The 17,125-nt window shown below is 40.9% G+C and overlaps 1 protein-coding gene across 1 annotated transcript in view; it reads left to right on the top strand.

Annotated features, from left to right (window-relative positions):
- Positions 1–17,125, top strand: part of LOC128593279 (sialin) — a 71,759-nt gene that overhangs the window by 14,770 nt on the left and 39,864 nt on the right. The window contains exons 4-6 of the mRNA XM_053601163.1: positions 1,613–1,700; positions 3,840–3,926; positions 5,055–5,173. Coding sequence (XP_053457138.1) covers positions 1,613–1,700; positions 3,840–3,926; positions 5,055–5,173 — 294 coding nt within the window. The remainder of the gene's footprint in view (positions 1–1,612; positions 1,701–3,839; positions 3,927–5,054; positions 5,174–17,125) is intronic.

The raw sequence follows: 17,125 nt of genomic DNA on the forward strand, positions 1-17,125 counted from the left end.
CCTTAACTCGGCATCTTTCATTTCTGCCATCAATTTACCTCCATTGTTCCGGGCTCTCCACAGCGTAATCTCTGGGGACATTTTCACACAGCCCAGGTTTCGTTCTTTATGACTCATCCTGTGGGTGCTCCATGGTATGGATTCTTACTGGTTAGTAACGTGGCCTAAATCGACCTTGCCTTCCATTTATACAGACGTGTATCTCCATCTTCCTTCCTTTACTTTTTTTTTTGTTTGTTTTTAAAAGAATCAGCAAGAATTAAAGTACCAAGTATTAAAGCATTTACTCCATTCATAACGGTTCTAACTACCATTTACCTGTACAACAATTGGGCAAGATAGTAAGTGCTTGGTGGGATTACACCTGCGGTGCATCTTACAAGGGTATATGTGAAACTTAGTAAATGTAGACTGTAAATGTCTTAACACAATAACTAAGAAAATGCCAGGAAGGCTATGTTAACCAGTGTGATGAAAATGTGTCAGATGGTCTATAAAACCAGGGTATGGTGCCCCATGATCACATGAATGTACACAGCTATGATTTAATAAAAAATAAATAAATAAAAGATAGTAAGTGCTATCTCTGTTTTACAGATGAAGAAACTGAAGTCAAGGAGGCTAATTAATCCTCCTCAGGTCGCAGAGCTAGTGAGTGGCCAAGGAGAGCTGTGAACCCCGCATTTAAAATCTACAAAATCCTGTGGGGTTCATAGATTTCTCTCCTGTGGGGTCTCCTCATCTTCCAGTCCCTGTGAACCTCCCTCCCGATCACCCGATCAGCCTCCTTATCAGTAATTGGTGTTTCCTAGGCTAATTAGCAGTAGGGGAAGGAAGAAAGAAAGAAGCCTCTGAACACTCTAATTGAATTCATTCTTTTTTTATGCGACCATTTCTCCTGTTGATTAAGGAAGTTTTCTTCCCATATCCCAAAGTATTAGCTCAGGCATTTTGTTTGTTTGTTTGTTTGTTTGTTTGTTTGTTTTTTGAGACAGAGTCTCACTTTGGCCCTCGGTAGAGTGCAGTGGCGTCATAGCTCACAGCAACCTCAAACTCTTCGGCTCAAGCGGTTCTCTTCCCTCAGCCTCCCAAGTAGCTGGGACTACAAGTGCCTGCCACAACACCTGGCTATTTTTAAAGGCAGGGTCTTTCTCTGACTCAGGCTGGTCTTGAACCTGTGAGCTCAGGCAGTCCACCCGCCTCGGCCTCCCAAAGGGCTGGCTTTATAGGCATGAGCCACCCACCTGGGCAGCTCTGGCGTTTTTTTAACCTTACAAATTAGTAGCATTTCTTTTGGGTCAGGCTGTTAATATAAGTGAGTGATTAAAATTAACCTTGAGATATGTCATCACAGAATACATTCTTTTAGATTCATAGTAACCCTTACCTTGCGGTCCTCAAACCAGTTCCAGAGTCCATGAATCTTTGTTCAAATTCTGAAAGCACTTCCTAAGGTATTTTTACTCAACACTGTAAAGACATCTCATTTAATGGAACCTGATTCCAGTTTGATTCCTATCCAGAAAATGCTTTTGCAACAAAATACTTGACTATCTTTAAAACATGAACAAAACTACCTTGTGTTTCATGCGAAACCTCATTTGCCCCTCAGGGTGTCACATTTCCAGCCATGCACGCCATGTGGGCTTCCTGGGCTCCCCCTCTGGAAAGAAGCAAGCTTCTGACCCTTTCCTATGCAGGTGAGATAACTTATTGTTGATTTTCTCGTAATTAACTAAAGTCATTTCCCCCATGTACAATCACTTATTTCAAAATATGTTTCCTTTTCATGAACAGAAAACACGATTAAAACAAAAAGGTCAGGTGGGCGCAGTGGCTCCTCCTATAATCCCAGAGCTTTGGGAGGCAGAGGCAAGAAAATTACTTGAAGTCAGGAGTTGGAGACCAGTGTGAACAAGGGCAAGACCCTGTCTGTACAAAAAGGAAAAAAATTAGCCAAGTGTGGTAACATGTGCCTGTAGTCCCAGCCACTCAGGAGGCTCAGGCAAGAGGGTCAGCTTAAGCCCAGGAGGCTGCATTAAGCCACATCACACTGTGGCACTCTAGCCCAGGCAACGCAGTGGGACCCCATCTCAGCCAAAAAAAAAAAAAAGTACTTTTAACCTTAAATTGTGATTTTTTTTTTTTTTTTTTTTTTTGCAGTTTGGCTGGGGCTGGGTTTGAACCCGCCACTCTCAGCATATGGGGCCGGTGCCTTACTCACTGAGCCACAGGTGATAGAAATCACAGGGGTGATTTGATTCATTTGATTGTCAAATGAATATGTCATGATTCTCAACCCATCTCTTCATCATCTTTTTTTACATGCATTTATCTGCCATCGTTTTGGTCTATGGGTGAGATAACATGAATTTAATATATGTGAATTATGATTTTACATAAGAACTTCTATTCTTTCCTCCCAGTGAAATTTTTTTTACCTGACTTCTTTTTAAATATATTTGAGACAGCCAATCTGTGGCTACTTTTAAGCTAAAACTAAAGGGTAAGAACAAACCAGTCAAGCAGAGCTCAGATGGAAGAGCCTTCCAGCCAGTCAGAATGGCCTGTACATGGGCTCTCAGGCAGAAAATAACACAAGGGTTCAAAGACATGAAAACCCACTGTGGGTGGCTAGAACACAGTGAATAAAGAGGATACCAGCATAAGATGAGACTAGAGAAAAAAACAGTGCTAGATTATATCAGGCCTTATACTCTGCAGAAAAGAATGTAGTTTTTTTTCCCATAAAACAGCGGGAAGACATCAAAGGTTTCTAATCAAATAAGAAACAAGATCCAACTTACATTTTAGGAAGTTTGCTCTTGTAGCAGAGTGAAGATGGACATGAGAAACTGTTAAGTTCTAGAACAGGTACTGACTGTGCCTCCCCTTCACCTGTTGAATAAAGCGCCACCCCCTTGAGCTGGGGCCACGACCCTCTGTGGTCTCCCCACCTGTTTGCATCCGGCCGGTCCCTGGCGCACAGTGCCTCGCATGGAGCAGGTTCTCAGGGACCGTTTCACCTGTCTCCCAGCGCTGTCTTCTTTTCCTTTCCTTCACCCAAGTTCCCAGCCCTCCCCGCCTGCCTGCTTCATTCCTGTCGCCCTGTTACCCTGCCCCTGAATCTTCCTTCTCATCTTTCTCTGGGATCAAATCTTAGCCATCTTTTCAAAGTCTCTGCTTGTTTCTTTTCCTGACTCCTGGAAGTCAGAAGTAATATCTCCCGTATTTGAATTTCCAAGTTGCTCTGTGACCCTCAAAACTTCCTAACATGTAATAATTATTGGTTAATATTGATCTCTTACCTGAGACTAAAACTTGAGACCAGAAACACAGCACCTACTAAAATGTCTAATGTTTAATGTTTATAATGTATTGTATTTATTATCTGTTTGTAATGTAATAAATAATATAAGAAGATGGCTGAAAGCTTCATTCTTATTCACCCAATGACTAATGCAGTAGGTATGTTAATCAGCCTCAGAGGCCATTTTTAAACCTTTCCCAGATATCTGGACTTCTAACACATAGTTGCATTTACTATCAAGTCCATAATGAGTCTTCTTGTGATTGATGCTTCCTAATACATCAGTAGCTTCATAGCTGTAACTAATGTAACTACATATTAATGCAGATGTTTTCTGTATTATAGGTTTTCTAGTCAATGATCCCTTAAGAGAATGGGTTCTTTATACTTACATGTGACTAATTCAGTGCCTTGGGATTTGAATATTACTTTCTTTTCTTCACCACCTGTTACCCATCTTCTTTAAGCGATAGACCTGTCCCTTCTTTGTTTCTCTCCAAAGTTTACAAAGTCATATGTGTTGTTCTAGGAGCACAGCTTGGGACAGTAATTTCTCTTCCTCTTTCTGGAATGATTTGCTACTACATGAATTGGACTTACGTCTTTTACTTTTTTGGTAAGTTTAAAGATTTAACATAAATTATATTGCAACAAATTCAAAATATTACAGTAGTCTAATAATTATTAAAAATATATATTTTAATGTACAAAGTTATGAGTTAAGAAAAATGAATTTAAAAAATATATATATATATAATATATTTCAGGCTGAACGAGGTGGCCCATGCCTGTAATCCTTAGTACTCTGGGAGGCCAAGGCATCACTTCAGGTTAGGAGTTCAAGATCATCCGGGAGGGATCAGGTTAGGAGTTCAAGATCAGTTCAAGCAAGAGGGAGACCCCATCTCTACTAAAAAATAGAAAAATCAGCCAGGTGTAGTGGTGCATGTCTGTAGTCCCAGCTACTCAGGAGGGTGAGGCAGGAGGATCACTTGAGTCCGAGAGTTTGAGGTTGTAGTGAGATGATGCTACTACACTCTACACTTTAAGACAGAATAAGACTGTCTTAAAAAAATAAATAAATAAAATACATACACACACACACACACGTTCCAACCTGTTAAAGTATCATTTCCAAAGCCATAAAGTTCTACAACTCTTCTTACTCATAATCTGTTTCTCAAGTTGATAGGTTAAAATGACCTACTGAGTTGTGACTTGATGGTAGTTGTATATTATTTCTCAATAAAAGCTACTGTGTATCTTAGATTTAAATGGAACATTTACTTTGAAAAATTACTGTCTTGGTTAGTATAAATTCAAAATGCATATTTTGAAAATATTACTTCTCAAGCAAGGTAGGATGCTATGACTTGATAGTTTTAATCTTTTTTGTCTTTTTATTTAGTCCCAGGGTATTTTATTTCTCAATTTTACTGGCTAGATGATATACACTTTTAATGTCTCAATTTTACTGGCTAGATGATACATATTTTTAATAAATTAGATTTCCATATAGACACATCATATAGGAATCATATCTGTGATAGAAACAAAAAAACAAAACAGACACCTGTGGGAATATATAGATTGTGGAAATTTATTTTAAAGATTTGTCTGATAGACCTTAATAGACTAAAACCAGTTTTACATTGAATATATAGTTACATAATTTTTTCAAAACATATAAAAAATTCTGTTGGTATATTCTACTTTTATTTACCTATTATTTTTCTATTTGAAGGTGTACTTGGAATACTTTGGTTTATTTTATGGGTGTGGTTTGTTAGCGACACACCAGAGTCAAACAAGAGAATCTCCCATTCTGAAAAGGAATACATTGCTTCATCATTAAAAAATCAGGTATGGACTTTGGAACATTTAAAAAACAATGTCAGACACTATTTTCTCCATCATTAGGATACCAGTTTTTCAAATTGATGTTTCTACTGCACACGCCCCAGGCAAAGTAGAATATGCAAGTAAGATACGTGTGTGAAATACTATCTGAGGAATGCCAAGGTTTTCTATTTTCCATGGAAAGTATAGTTTTATAAACTACAAAAGCTTACTTTTCAAAGTCTTCTTAAACCTTTTAGAATGATGATTTTCAAGTGAGTACTAAATTTGTTTTTTCTTCTTAATTAGTAGGAAATATGTTATTTATGCACAGAATCTCATACATACATTCTGTTTGTTGTTAGAAAAACCAGCTAGTGTGTTTATATAGTTTGAGCATCTCAAATCTGAAAATCAAACATCTGAAATGCTCTGAAATCCAAAACTTTTTGAGTGCTGCCATGATGCTCAGGGGAAACGCTCATTGGACCATTTCAGATTTCATATTTTTGGATTTGAGATTCCCAATCAATAATCAATACATATATTCCAATATCGGGGGAAAAGTCAGAAACCTGAAACACTCAGCTTCCCAGCATTTCCGATAAGGGTTAGTCACCCTGCATCTGTGTTTTAAATGAGTTTGATTAAATAAGGAGGCCAACACAGTTACTATGACTTAATAATAAGATGCAGCCTATTTGGTCTTCCAGAGTAGGTATTTTGAAAAAAAATTATATCTTATTAAAACTAGATTTGTGTCACTTAAGCACAAAAGCAAATCAGACATAAAAAGCTGTCGTAACTCAAAATAGTAAATTTTCATGCCAAGGAAACAAAATATTTGCCTTCTGGGTGGTGCCTGTGGCTCCAAGGAATAGGGCGCCGGCCCCATATACAGGAGGTGGCAGGTTCAAACCCAGCCCCCGCCAAAAACTGCAAAAAAAAAAAATTGCCTTTTAAGTAGAATGAAAGAAGAGCATAAATACTTTAGGAAAGATTAAAACATCTGCGGTTTGTTTTCACATTTCTTATTGGCTTCAATATCACTTTATTAGTTTGAAAACAGGAAATATTTTATTGAAAATTGTCCTTGCCCATTAAGTTATCATGATTTTTTTTTTTTAATATTTGTGGAGACGAGGTCTTGCTATAGTGGCCAGGCTGGTCTTGAACTCCTGGCCTCAAGCAGTCCTCCTGTCCCAGTCCCCTAGAGTGCGCTGGGATTATAGGTAAGGGCCCCTACACTCAGTCTACATTTCAAATTTCTATATATCGTATTACTAGGCTGTGATTAAAACTTAATATTTCTTTTTAAGTTCTTTAATTTTGCTACAAAAGTCTTTACAAGCAGCCGAACTTTAAGAAATATGACATCTGTTGGTCTTTGCCAAAGACTGGCAAAAACTTAGAAACAGAAGAAATCAGCGATGTTATTTTAAAAGTTACTTTGAGAGGTCAGCACAGCTGCTCATGCCTGATAATCCCAGCACTTCAGGAGGCTGAAGCAGGGGAGGATTTCTTGAGACCAGTTCAAGACCAGCCTGAACAACACAATGAGACCTCATCTCTACAAAAAATATTTTAAAAATTAGCCGGGTATTGTGGCGTGGACCTGTACGGAAAAGATCCCGTGAGCCCAGGAGTTCCGAGCCGCAGTGAGCTATGGTTGTGCCGCTGCACTCCTGCCTGAGTAACAGAACAACACTCTGTCTCATAATAGAAGGTTACTATGAGAGTTTGGTGTCCCATATGATGTTAATTAAATGAATCATCCATTTTTTTTCCCCTTAAGAGACACATAAAAAGAATTTAATACTTTTTTTTTTTTTAGAGACAGAGTCTCTCACTTTGTCGCCCTTGGTAGAGCGCCATAGCATCACAGCTCACAACAACCTCTAGCTCTTGGGCTTAGGTGATTCTCTTGCCTCAGCCTCCCGAGTAGCTGGCTATTTTTTTGTTGCAGTTTGGCCAGGGCCGGGTTTGAACCCACCACCCTCAGTATATGGGGCTGACACCCTACTCACTGAGCCACAGGCACCGCCCAAGAATTTAATACATTGTAAATAGATCTTGCCCTGTAAAATGTACGTTTTCTCACACATTCTCAGCATTGAGGAGCAACAGCTTGCCTCTTTCCAATACTTTATTTTTGTCATTAATTTTATGAGGTTATTCAACTTTTCCATTTTTTTATTATTCTTTAAAAAGTTTTCTCTATCTTGATAAGTGTCTCAATCTGCCCACATTCAAACTTAGGTGATTTTTCTGTATGCTTCAGAAAATGGAACATTCAGATACAAGAGGCATTAGGACAATTAGGTTCCATAGAGCCTCGGACTGCGTTCTTAAAGCAGACGGGGTTGTAGTTGAAAAGGTGGTGAAGTAATGATGTGTCGCATGAAGCTCCGTCGTTAGTCTTACACCCAAGAAACGCACAGCACCTGCTCTGCCTCCCTCATTCTCTAAACAACCTTGCCAGACCTTCCTGGGACCTAGATTCTCTGTCGGCTCCTGAGGACTCAGAGATGAATGAGAGGAAAACTGAACAGAACACAGAAGGCAGGTGCTCGACCAGCCGGGGGTGGGCAGCAAAGCTTTCCGGCATCGCTGCCTTCTGGACATATCCCGTCACACACACCTGTAGGGAACAGAGCTGGGTCTCGTGGCTCACTGCGGTGCCAAGCGCACCGGGAGGAACCACAGGACCCCTCAGTGACAAAGTTAGAGGATTTTATCACAGTGCAGACTGGCATTAGGTGACTTGGGCGAGGGGGTAAAGAACAGTGTCTTGCTCTGGATTTGGTGTTCTCAGAAAGCAGCAGCAGCGGGGTGTGGATCTCAGCACTATGGAAGGCCAAGGTAGGGGGATCGCTTCAGGCCAGGAGTTCCAGACCAGCCTGAGCAACAGAACAAGACCCTGTCTCAAAAAAAAAGAAAAAGAAAAAGCAGTAGCAATTTTGTGATTGAATGTCTTAATTTTTATCTAGAAGGTGAGGCAAAAGTTGTAATTAGTAATGACACAGCAGTACTCATCAGCTGAGAGAGGAAGACATCTGCCCCCTTTTGTAGGGTGTAGCGTTCTTGTTTTCATCTGTGTTCAGACGCACTGGGGAGTGGTCTTGTTTTTGTCTTGCTCCACATTGCTCATAGAGTGGCCTCGTTTAAGAGAATACCATGGCCTGGTTGCTGGAACCAGTCTGGCTCAGCTGATGGCAGCCAAGCCTGCTTTTCTTCCTTCTCACCGGCGAAGCTGTATCTAAACAGTCACAAAAGGGAAGTTAAAGTTAAGCAGGCAAATTGGGGGAGTGAGGAATGTGCAAGGGCATGACAGGTTCAGGGCTGAACGGTGACCTCCACCATGTGCCCTCTTAGTGTTGCTGACAGGGCAAGGCACTGAGCGGCAGGGGATGAAGGAGGCGGGAGGAGGCCAGATCAGGGAGGTCCCCCTGGTCTCACCAGGGAGCTCAGGCTTTGTCCCCTCCAGCACTGGGGTGCTGTGGAGGGTTTGTAACCGTGAAGCGGCAGAAGCCAGTTTGCCTTTCAGATTTGTGTGGAAGTGAGATTTATTGGCACAAGGATTCTCAGTGAGAAGGCTATCCTGGCTATCCAGCAAAGAGTCAATATTTATGGGTAGAAATGTGATTTCATTCTTAACGTAGATTGGACAGTTTTGATAGCACCTATGGTTCTAAACCTGATACTACAATTGATGGTTGTGAGAGGTGGGGAAGGATAGTGGGGAGGGGGGAGATGCAGAGAGGTTGATTAATGGGTACAAGTATGCGTTTTGATAAAAGAAATAAGACCTGGTGTGAGATTAGTAGGTGATTAATCACCTCAGTAGAGTGATTACATTTTACAGTGATCTATTACACATTGCAAAATAGCTAGAAGAGAATAATTTAAATGTTTTCTAGCACAAAGAAGACAAATATCTAAGGTGATAGATATCCCAAGTACACTGATTTCATGTTTACAAAATTATAGGAGTATATTAATATTAAATCATAGGTACCCTGAAACTATGTACATCTATTATGTATTAATAAAATATTTTAAGAAAAAATACTGCAAAAGAGGAATAAAACCTGCAGGGCATCCTGCAGTGACAATCAGAAGGTCACGGCATCACTAGCTCCTGGATAGACCCAGGCTAGTGAGTGCTTCCGGAGCCTCAACCACCACCATTTGTTTGTTTTTGTTGTTTTGTTTTGTTTTTTAAGCAAAGCATTTTGTTTCTTTGCTGCTACATACCTATTTTTTTTATTACATCATAAACACATAGATCATGTGTACATTAATGCATTTATGGGGTACAATGTGCTGATTTCATATAGAATTAGAAACGCTTACATCACACTGGTTAATATATACCTCATCTTGTTTACTTAATTATTGTGTTAAGACATTTATACTCTATACTAATAGATCCAACATGTACCCTGACTTCCCCCCTCCTCTCCCATCCCCCCGCCTCCTTCATCCTGGACCATAGTTGTGATCTATTCTTCATATGAAAGTGTGAGTGAAAAAAAAAAGAAAGTGTGAGTGATTGTAAATTGGTTTCATAATAGTACTGAGTACATGGGATATTTTTTCTTCCATTCTTGAGATACTTTACTAAGTAGGATATGTTCCAGCTCCATCCATGCAAATGTAAAAGAGGCAAAGTCTCTATCTTTTTTTAAGGCTGCATAGTATTCCATGGTATACATATACCACAATTTATTAATCCATTCATGGGTTGATGGGCACTTGGGCTTCTTCTATGACTTGGCTATTATGAATTGAGCTGCAATGAACAATCTGGTGCATATATCTTTGTTATAAAGTGATTTTTGGTCTTTTGGACATATGCCTAGTAGAGGAATTGCAGGGTCAAATGGCAGGTCTACTTTTAGATCCCTGAGTATTCTCCATACTTCTTTCGAAAAGGGGCATGTTAGCTTGCACTCCCACCAGTGGTGCAGAAGAGTTCCCTTTTCTCCACGTCCATGTCAACATCTGTAGTTTTGGGATTTCATTATGTGAGCCACTCTTACTGGAGTTAGACGATATCTCAAAGTGGTTTTGACAGGGATTGCATTAAATTTGTAAATTTCTTTGGGTAATATGGACATTTTAACAATGATAGTTCTTCTTAGCCATGAGCATGGTATGTTTTTCCATTTGTTAATATCTTCAGCTATTTCTTTTCTCAGAGTTTCATAATTCTCTTTATAGAGATCTTTCATGTCCTTTGTTAGGTAAATTCCCAAATACTTCATCTTCTTTGGCACAACTGTAAAGGGAAATAGAGTCCTTGACTATTTTTTTGGCTTGACTATTATTGGTATATATAAAAGCTACAGATTTGTGAGTATTGATTTTGTATCCTGAGACTCTACTGTATTCCTTGATCACTTCTAAGAGTTTTGTAGTTGAGTCCTTGGGGTTTTCCATATATAACATAATATAATCTGCAAAGAGTGAAAGTTTGATCCCCTCTGATACTATTTGGATATCCTCGATTGCCTTCTCTTGCCTGATTGTGATGGCTAAGACTTCCATTACAATGTTAAAGAGCAGTGAAGACAATGGGCAACCCTGCCTGGTTCCTGATCTGAGTGGAAATGTTTTCTATTCTACTCCATTCAATATGATATTGGCTGTGGGTTTTCTGTAGATGGCCTCTATACCTATTTTCTTAAGTGTTCTGATCATGAAAGGATGCTGGACGTTGTCAAAAGTTTTTTTCTGCATCTATTGAGAGAATCATATAGTCTTTGTTTTTTATTTTGTTTATGTGATATATTATATTTATACATTTACGTATATTGAACTATCCTTGAGACCCTGGGATAAAACCCACTTGGTCATGGTATATAATTCGTTTGATGTGTTGCTGGATTCTGTTTGCTAGGATCTTATTGAATATTTTTGCATCTATGTTCATTAAAGATGTTGGTCTATAGTTTTCTTTTCTTATTGGGTCTTTTCCTGGTTTGGGGATCAGGGTGATATTTGCTTCATAGAATGTGTTGGGGAGTATTCCTTCTTTTTGAATGTTTTGCAAAAGGTTAAATAATATAGGTACTAGTTCCTCTTTAAAGGTTTGGTAGAATTCTGATGTGAAGCCATCTGGTCCCAGACTTTTCTTTTTGGGGAGATTTCGTATAGTTGATTCTATTTCAGTACTTGATATAGGTCTATTCAGCATTTTCAGTGCTTTCTGATTAAGTCTAGGAAGTTGGCGGGCTTCCAAGTATTGGTCAATTTCTTTCAGATTTTTATATTTTATATTTCTGAGAATAAAGTTTTTGTGTATTAATTAAGGATTGTTTGAATTTCTGAGGTGTCTGTTGTTATTTCGCCTTTGTCATTTCTGATTGATGCTATTAGGGACTTTAATTTTCTATTTTTGGTTAGGTTGGCCAAAGGTTTATCAATTTTGTTGAACTTTTCAAAAAACCAACTTTTAGTTATTTCCTTTCTTCTGCTGGGTTTGGGGTTGGAATGTTCTTCCTTTTCCAGTTGCTTAAGATGTCCCATTAAGTTATTGACTTCCTCTCTTTCCATTCTCTTGAGGAAGGCTTGCAATGCTATAAATTTCCCTCTTAGGACTGCCTTTGCAATATCCCACAGGTTCTGATAAGTCGGGTCTTCATTATTGTTGTGTTCCAAAAATTTGGCAGTTTCCTTCTTAATCTCATCTATGACCCAGCTATCATTCAGCATAAGGTTATTTAGTTTCTATGTCTTTGTATGAGTATGCAGATACCTGTTATTGCTGAGTTCAACTTTTATTGCATGATGATCTGAGAAAATACAAGGAATAATTTCTGTACTTTTAAATTTGCTGATGTTAGACTTGTGACCTAAGATGTGATCAATTTTGGAGAATGTTCCATGGGCTGATGAGAAGAATGTGTATTCAGTTTTGTTAGGATGAAATGTTCTGTAGATATCTGTTAAATTCAATTGTTGTATGGTGAAGTTTAAGTCCAAAATTTCTTTGCCTAGTTTCTTATTGGAGGATCTACCCAACACTTCCAAAGGGGTGTTAAAATCTCTAGCTGTTATGGTGCTGGAAGATACTAAATTGCTCATGTCTGTTAGGGTCTCCCTTATAAATTGAGGAGCATTCTGGTTGGGTGCATAAATGTTAATAATTGACATCTCGTCATGTTGAGTGTTTCCCTTAACAAATATAAAGTGACCATCCTTGTCTTTCCTTACTTTTGTTGGTTTAAAGCCTAGTGTATCTGCAAATAAAATTGCCACCCCTGCTTTTTTCTGATTTCCATTTGCCTGGATTACAGATGTCCATCCTTTCACCGTGTGTCTATATTTATCCTTTAAGGTAAGATGAGATTCTTGTATGCAGCAGATATCTGGCCTGAGTTTTTGTATCCAGTCAGCCAACCTGTGCCTCTTAAGAGGACGGTTTAAACCATTCACAATAATTGAGAAGATTGATAAGCCTGGTAATATGTTGGGAGCGAAGATTTTTGAAAGTCCAGTGGACATTTTGAATCTTTTCACCACTGTGAAAATTGGGTTTTGGTCAAGAATTTCAGAGTGAGTTTACTTTGGTGGTAGAGCATTGTGCTGGTCATTATGGTGGATGGGTCTGAGGATATCCTGAAGAGCTGGTTTGGTTATGGCAAATTTCTTCAACATGTGTATGTCATTAAAGTATTTAACTTCTCCATCATAAATGAAGCTCAATTTAGCTAGATACAGGATCCTGGGCTGAAAGTTGTTGTTTTAGGAAATTGAAAGTCAATAACCATCCTTTTCTGGCTTTAAAAGTTTCAGCAGAGAAATCTATAGTCATTCTAGTATTCTTCCCCTTGTAGGTTATGATTTTCTTATGTCTAGCTGCGTGCAGGATTTTCTCCTTCATATTAACTTTGGCAAAGTTAATTACAATGTGTCTAGAGGATGCTTTATTTGGGTTGAGTCATGCTGGGGTTCTGAAATGGTCTGCTATCTGAATTTTAATATCTCTTGCCATGCTTGGGAAGTTCTCCTCAATTATCTCTTGGAGTAGAGTGTCTGTGCCTTTCAGACCATCCTCTTCTCCTCCAGGGATTCCTATGAGGTGAATGGTTGCTCTTTTGGAGTGGTCCCACAATTATCTCAGGGAATGGTCTGTTCTTGCTCTCCACTTCTCTTCCTCTTTGAGCATTTGGGAGCATTCAAAAACTTTGTCTTCAGTGTCAGAGATCCTTTCTTCTGCCTGCTCCATTCTGTTACTGAGGGATTCTACTGTATTTCTCAGATCTTTGAGGGCTGCAAGTTCTTACCTCACTGTGTCAAAAATCTTTGGTGAATTTGTCTTTGAATTCATTGAATTCTTGAGACAACTTTTGAATTGCTCCTTGAATTTGTAATTCCATCTTTACCTCCATTCTGTTAATCTTATTTGCAATCCAAATTCTGAATTCGATTTCTGACATCTCAACCATTTGTTTATGAACGGGATCTTCTGTTGTGTCTCCTTTGTCATTCCTTGGGGGAGTGATCTAATGATTATTAATGTTGCCTGAGATTTTCCACTGATTCTGCCTCATGATTATTTTTCACTGGCTAGAGAAGCTGGCAAGGTGAAATTGAATTGAGGGATCCTGGAATTGTAATTAACCAGCCCTTTACCAAAGAACTGGGTGATTGCGGCTTTTCCCTTAGAGCTTTACAAAGGTCCCATTTAGTACTACAGCCTGAAACTCTGGGGATCTGCTTGGTGTGGTGGGGCTAGATGGCTCTGACCTGTATTCAGCTAGTCTCTGTCCAATCCTAGTGAATAAGTGGCTTTGGCCTGAAATATCAGCTGTGAAGATACATAAGCAACTAAGACACCCTACCCCCACCATAGGCAACAACTGGAAGGGGAGAATCCCACACTCCCACAACAACACAACCAGGGTACAACCTTGGTGGGTCCCTGGGTGATGGGCCCTGGACAAGAGTTCCAAACCAACTGTCCCAGTCAACACAAACACCAGTCAGGTGGGAGAGTTCATAAGGTCTTCGGCATCTATGCAGTGGGGGTCCACTGGCAGCTCAAGTGTAACTCACTCTGGTGCTTTGTGGAGTCAGAAAGGCCCACCCAGCAAAATAGTCCAGGGGAGTTAGTAACTCCTTCCCCACCTTGCACCTCCATCACACCCAGGCATTGGTAGCCCCATGGGGCTGTGGCCCAATTCCCTCCAATGAGCAAATGCACCAGGGATTTGGGCTGCCAGAGTCAGAAAGAAGTCAGTGCCTCATTGGCCAAACGATCACACTCTGCCACCAGCCGACTGGGGGAGTTGAAGTCTGATTACCTCGGGTGCTCAGTGGAAATTGGGGAGTGTTCCACCTGAGCTCGTTCCAAACCAGAGGTTAACAAAGCAGCAAACGTTTTCGCCCTCAGAGACGGTGCCTCTGTCCCAGCCACTCTGCTCCTCTGGTATCCCTATAGTGCAAGATCTAGCTCCCTCTGGCAGTCCACAGAATTGGGGAGGTGTCTCTCCAAAATTTGACCCCAGTGGGATCACTCTATTAATGCTGCTGCTAGGTGGGAGGTGTCTCTACACAGGTTCCCACACCTCAGCGGGTCCCAAGCCTCCATCCATGGTACGGTGACCCAAGCGTCCACCCACTGCTGAGTTGCTCTTTCTCAGAGCCAAGCCAGCCACCTTCCCCCCATATCTTTCTGCACTGTTACTGGATTCACAGGTACAGTGTAGCTGCGCTACTGCAGACCATGCAATGCCCAGTCTTAACAAAGAACCGCGAACGTTCTGGTCTCTGCAGGGATTGGGCTTCTAGACCTCTAGGCCAGGGAGAAGGGTGGACTGGGAGTTCAAAGTGGCGGGAAAAATATTTGTTCAACCTTCATGCCAGACAAGGGAATGCCCAGGCTCACAGCAGGGACTCTCTGGAGAAGGAGTCCCAGCTTCCAACAACTCGTTCCTATGGCGTGAGAGAAGAGGACCCCAGTTCGCTGCAATAGAGATCTCACAGCAAGCAAGCAAGCTACTCTGTTGGGGCGGGGGATGGACACACGTCCTCTTTGGGGTGGGTTCTGTACCTGAAATTTGTTTCCTTGAAGTTGCAGCTTGCCTCAGCAGAAAAGATGTGCAATCGTCAATCTCTTCTCTCAGCTCGGCTCCCGCCCTTCAGCTTTGTTGGGTTCTTTCTGGCAGTTATCTCTCCCTCTGGAAGGGAGCTTCTGTTGAAAGCTGGCTTCAGTTGACTATCATCCCCCCCCTCCCCTTGGCTCTTGTTGAATGTAAAAATTAGAGTTAGGGAAAATAGCCAACCCAAGGTTTTAGCAGAACAGAAGGCACATTGAAACAAAATTAACAAACAAACAAAAAAAACAATCTGGCACACAAACATACAAACAGACACACAAACAATCAAAAACAAAAACAGAAAAAAAGTTGAATAGCCCGATGTAAGCAATCTCAGCAACTATAAGAGGAAGGGGAGGCCTCAGCGTCCATAGCCCAGTGGCCAGGGCACCAGCCACACAACCAGAGCTGGCAGCCCGGCCCAGGGCCCTCCAAACAACAGTGACAACCACAGCCAAAAAACAGCAGGGTACTGTGGCAGGCGCCTGCAGCCCCAGCCACCTGGGAGGCTGAGGTAAGAGAACTGCTCAGTCCAAAAGAGAGGTTGCCATGAGCTGCGATGCCACATCACTCCACCGAGGGCAACATAGTGAGACTCTGTCTAAAAAAAGAAAAAAATTAACAATAACTCCTACAAGAAAGAAAAAAGGAAAAAAGAACAAGTGAAGAGAGAAAAAAAGGCAACAAAATTATTTATATATATATATATAAACATATGACTATATATATGCTGTAGGGATCAACTTTAGTAGGAATATATTTATGTTGCACTATACTTTCTGGACACCAGGTGGCGCCGTGAGTGCCTCCCAGGGGAATACCTGTCTCCCAGCTTAAATTGTACTTGGTGTTACCTGATTACCCACTTGGCGCCTAGACCCTGCCCAACTGCTGATTCCACCCATCTCAAAAAATTTTCACAGACAGGCTTCTCAAATTCTCCCTGCACCAGTTCCCATGAAGTGCGGGATATCATGGGCCAGTTCTGAGTGTAGGACAACTGTCTGTGATGAGACTCAAATCACTGTGCCTGGCCCACGGGGAAAGGCACCTTCAGCAACTGCCATCTCCCGAATTCCAGAACAATGGCCTCTTCCTCTCCGGGATCTTTCTCATCTGAGTGTCTCTCCTGCCGCCCAACCATGGTGGTGCTGCACCAGACGGCACCCCACTCTGGCCACCTAATTCCACTCTGGAGTCCACACTTCACCAATCTTTCCGCACATTACCTAGTTTCCCCACAAACTGGGAACTGCAATCCTCCCTGGTGGGGCTGGTTGCTGCCGGGGCTGCCCACAGCCGCTGCAGCCCAGTGGGGCAGAACCTTTCCTGGTAGTCTCCACAGCTCTGGATTACACTCCAAGTCCAGCAATCTGCCACCTCGCTGCAAACCCTAAACTGCCTCTCCACACCAACATTCCACGCTGGGAATGATCTCGCCCACTCACTCTCACCTGCTGTTCCAGGAGAGCGGAGCTAAACATGCTTCCTGTCTACCATCTTACTCCGCCTGACCAATCACTGCTGTTTGGAAGAGCTCTTTTTCGCGACCTGTGAAAAGACATTATTGCTTCACCCATTGAAGTTATTCTTTCCTATCTACCTGGTATTATTTTTGTTCTTTTCTTAATTTTTGAGGATAATATGTTTCATAACTGTTTTGTTTCTCTTTTATACCTTTTAGGAAGAGTATATAATTTTGCATAAAATGGAGAACTTCGTATGAATATTTAGTTACCATAAATTAAGAACATTTACTGCTTACAACTTTCCTAAATCAATTTGCTGTTATTTGCATTTGATACGTGAACAGTGGCATATTAGAAGCTACTCAAACTATTTGTTGAATGCCCTCACCCACCCTGTA

The sequence above is a fragment of the Nycticebus coucang genome, chromosome 9 (genome assembly GCF_027406575.1).
Source record: "Nycticebus coucang isolate mNycCou1 chromosome 9, mNycCou1.pri, whole genome shotgun sequence".
NCBI classification, from domain to species: Eukaryota; Metazoa; Chordata; class Mammalia; order Primates; family Lorisidae; genus Nycticebus; species Nycticebus coucang.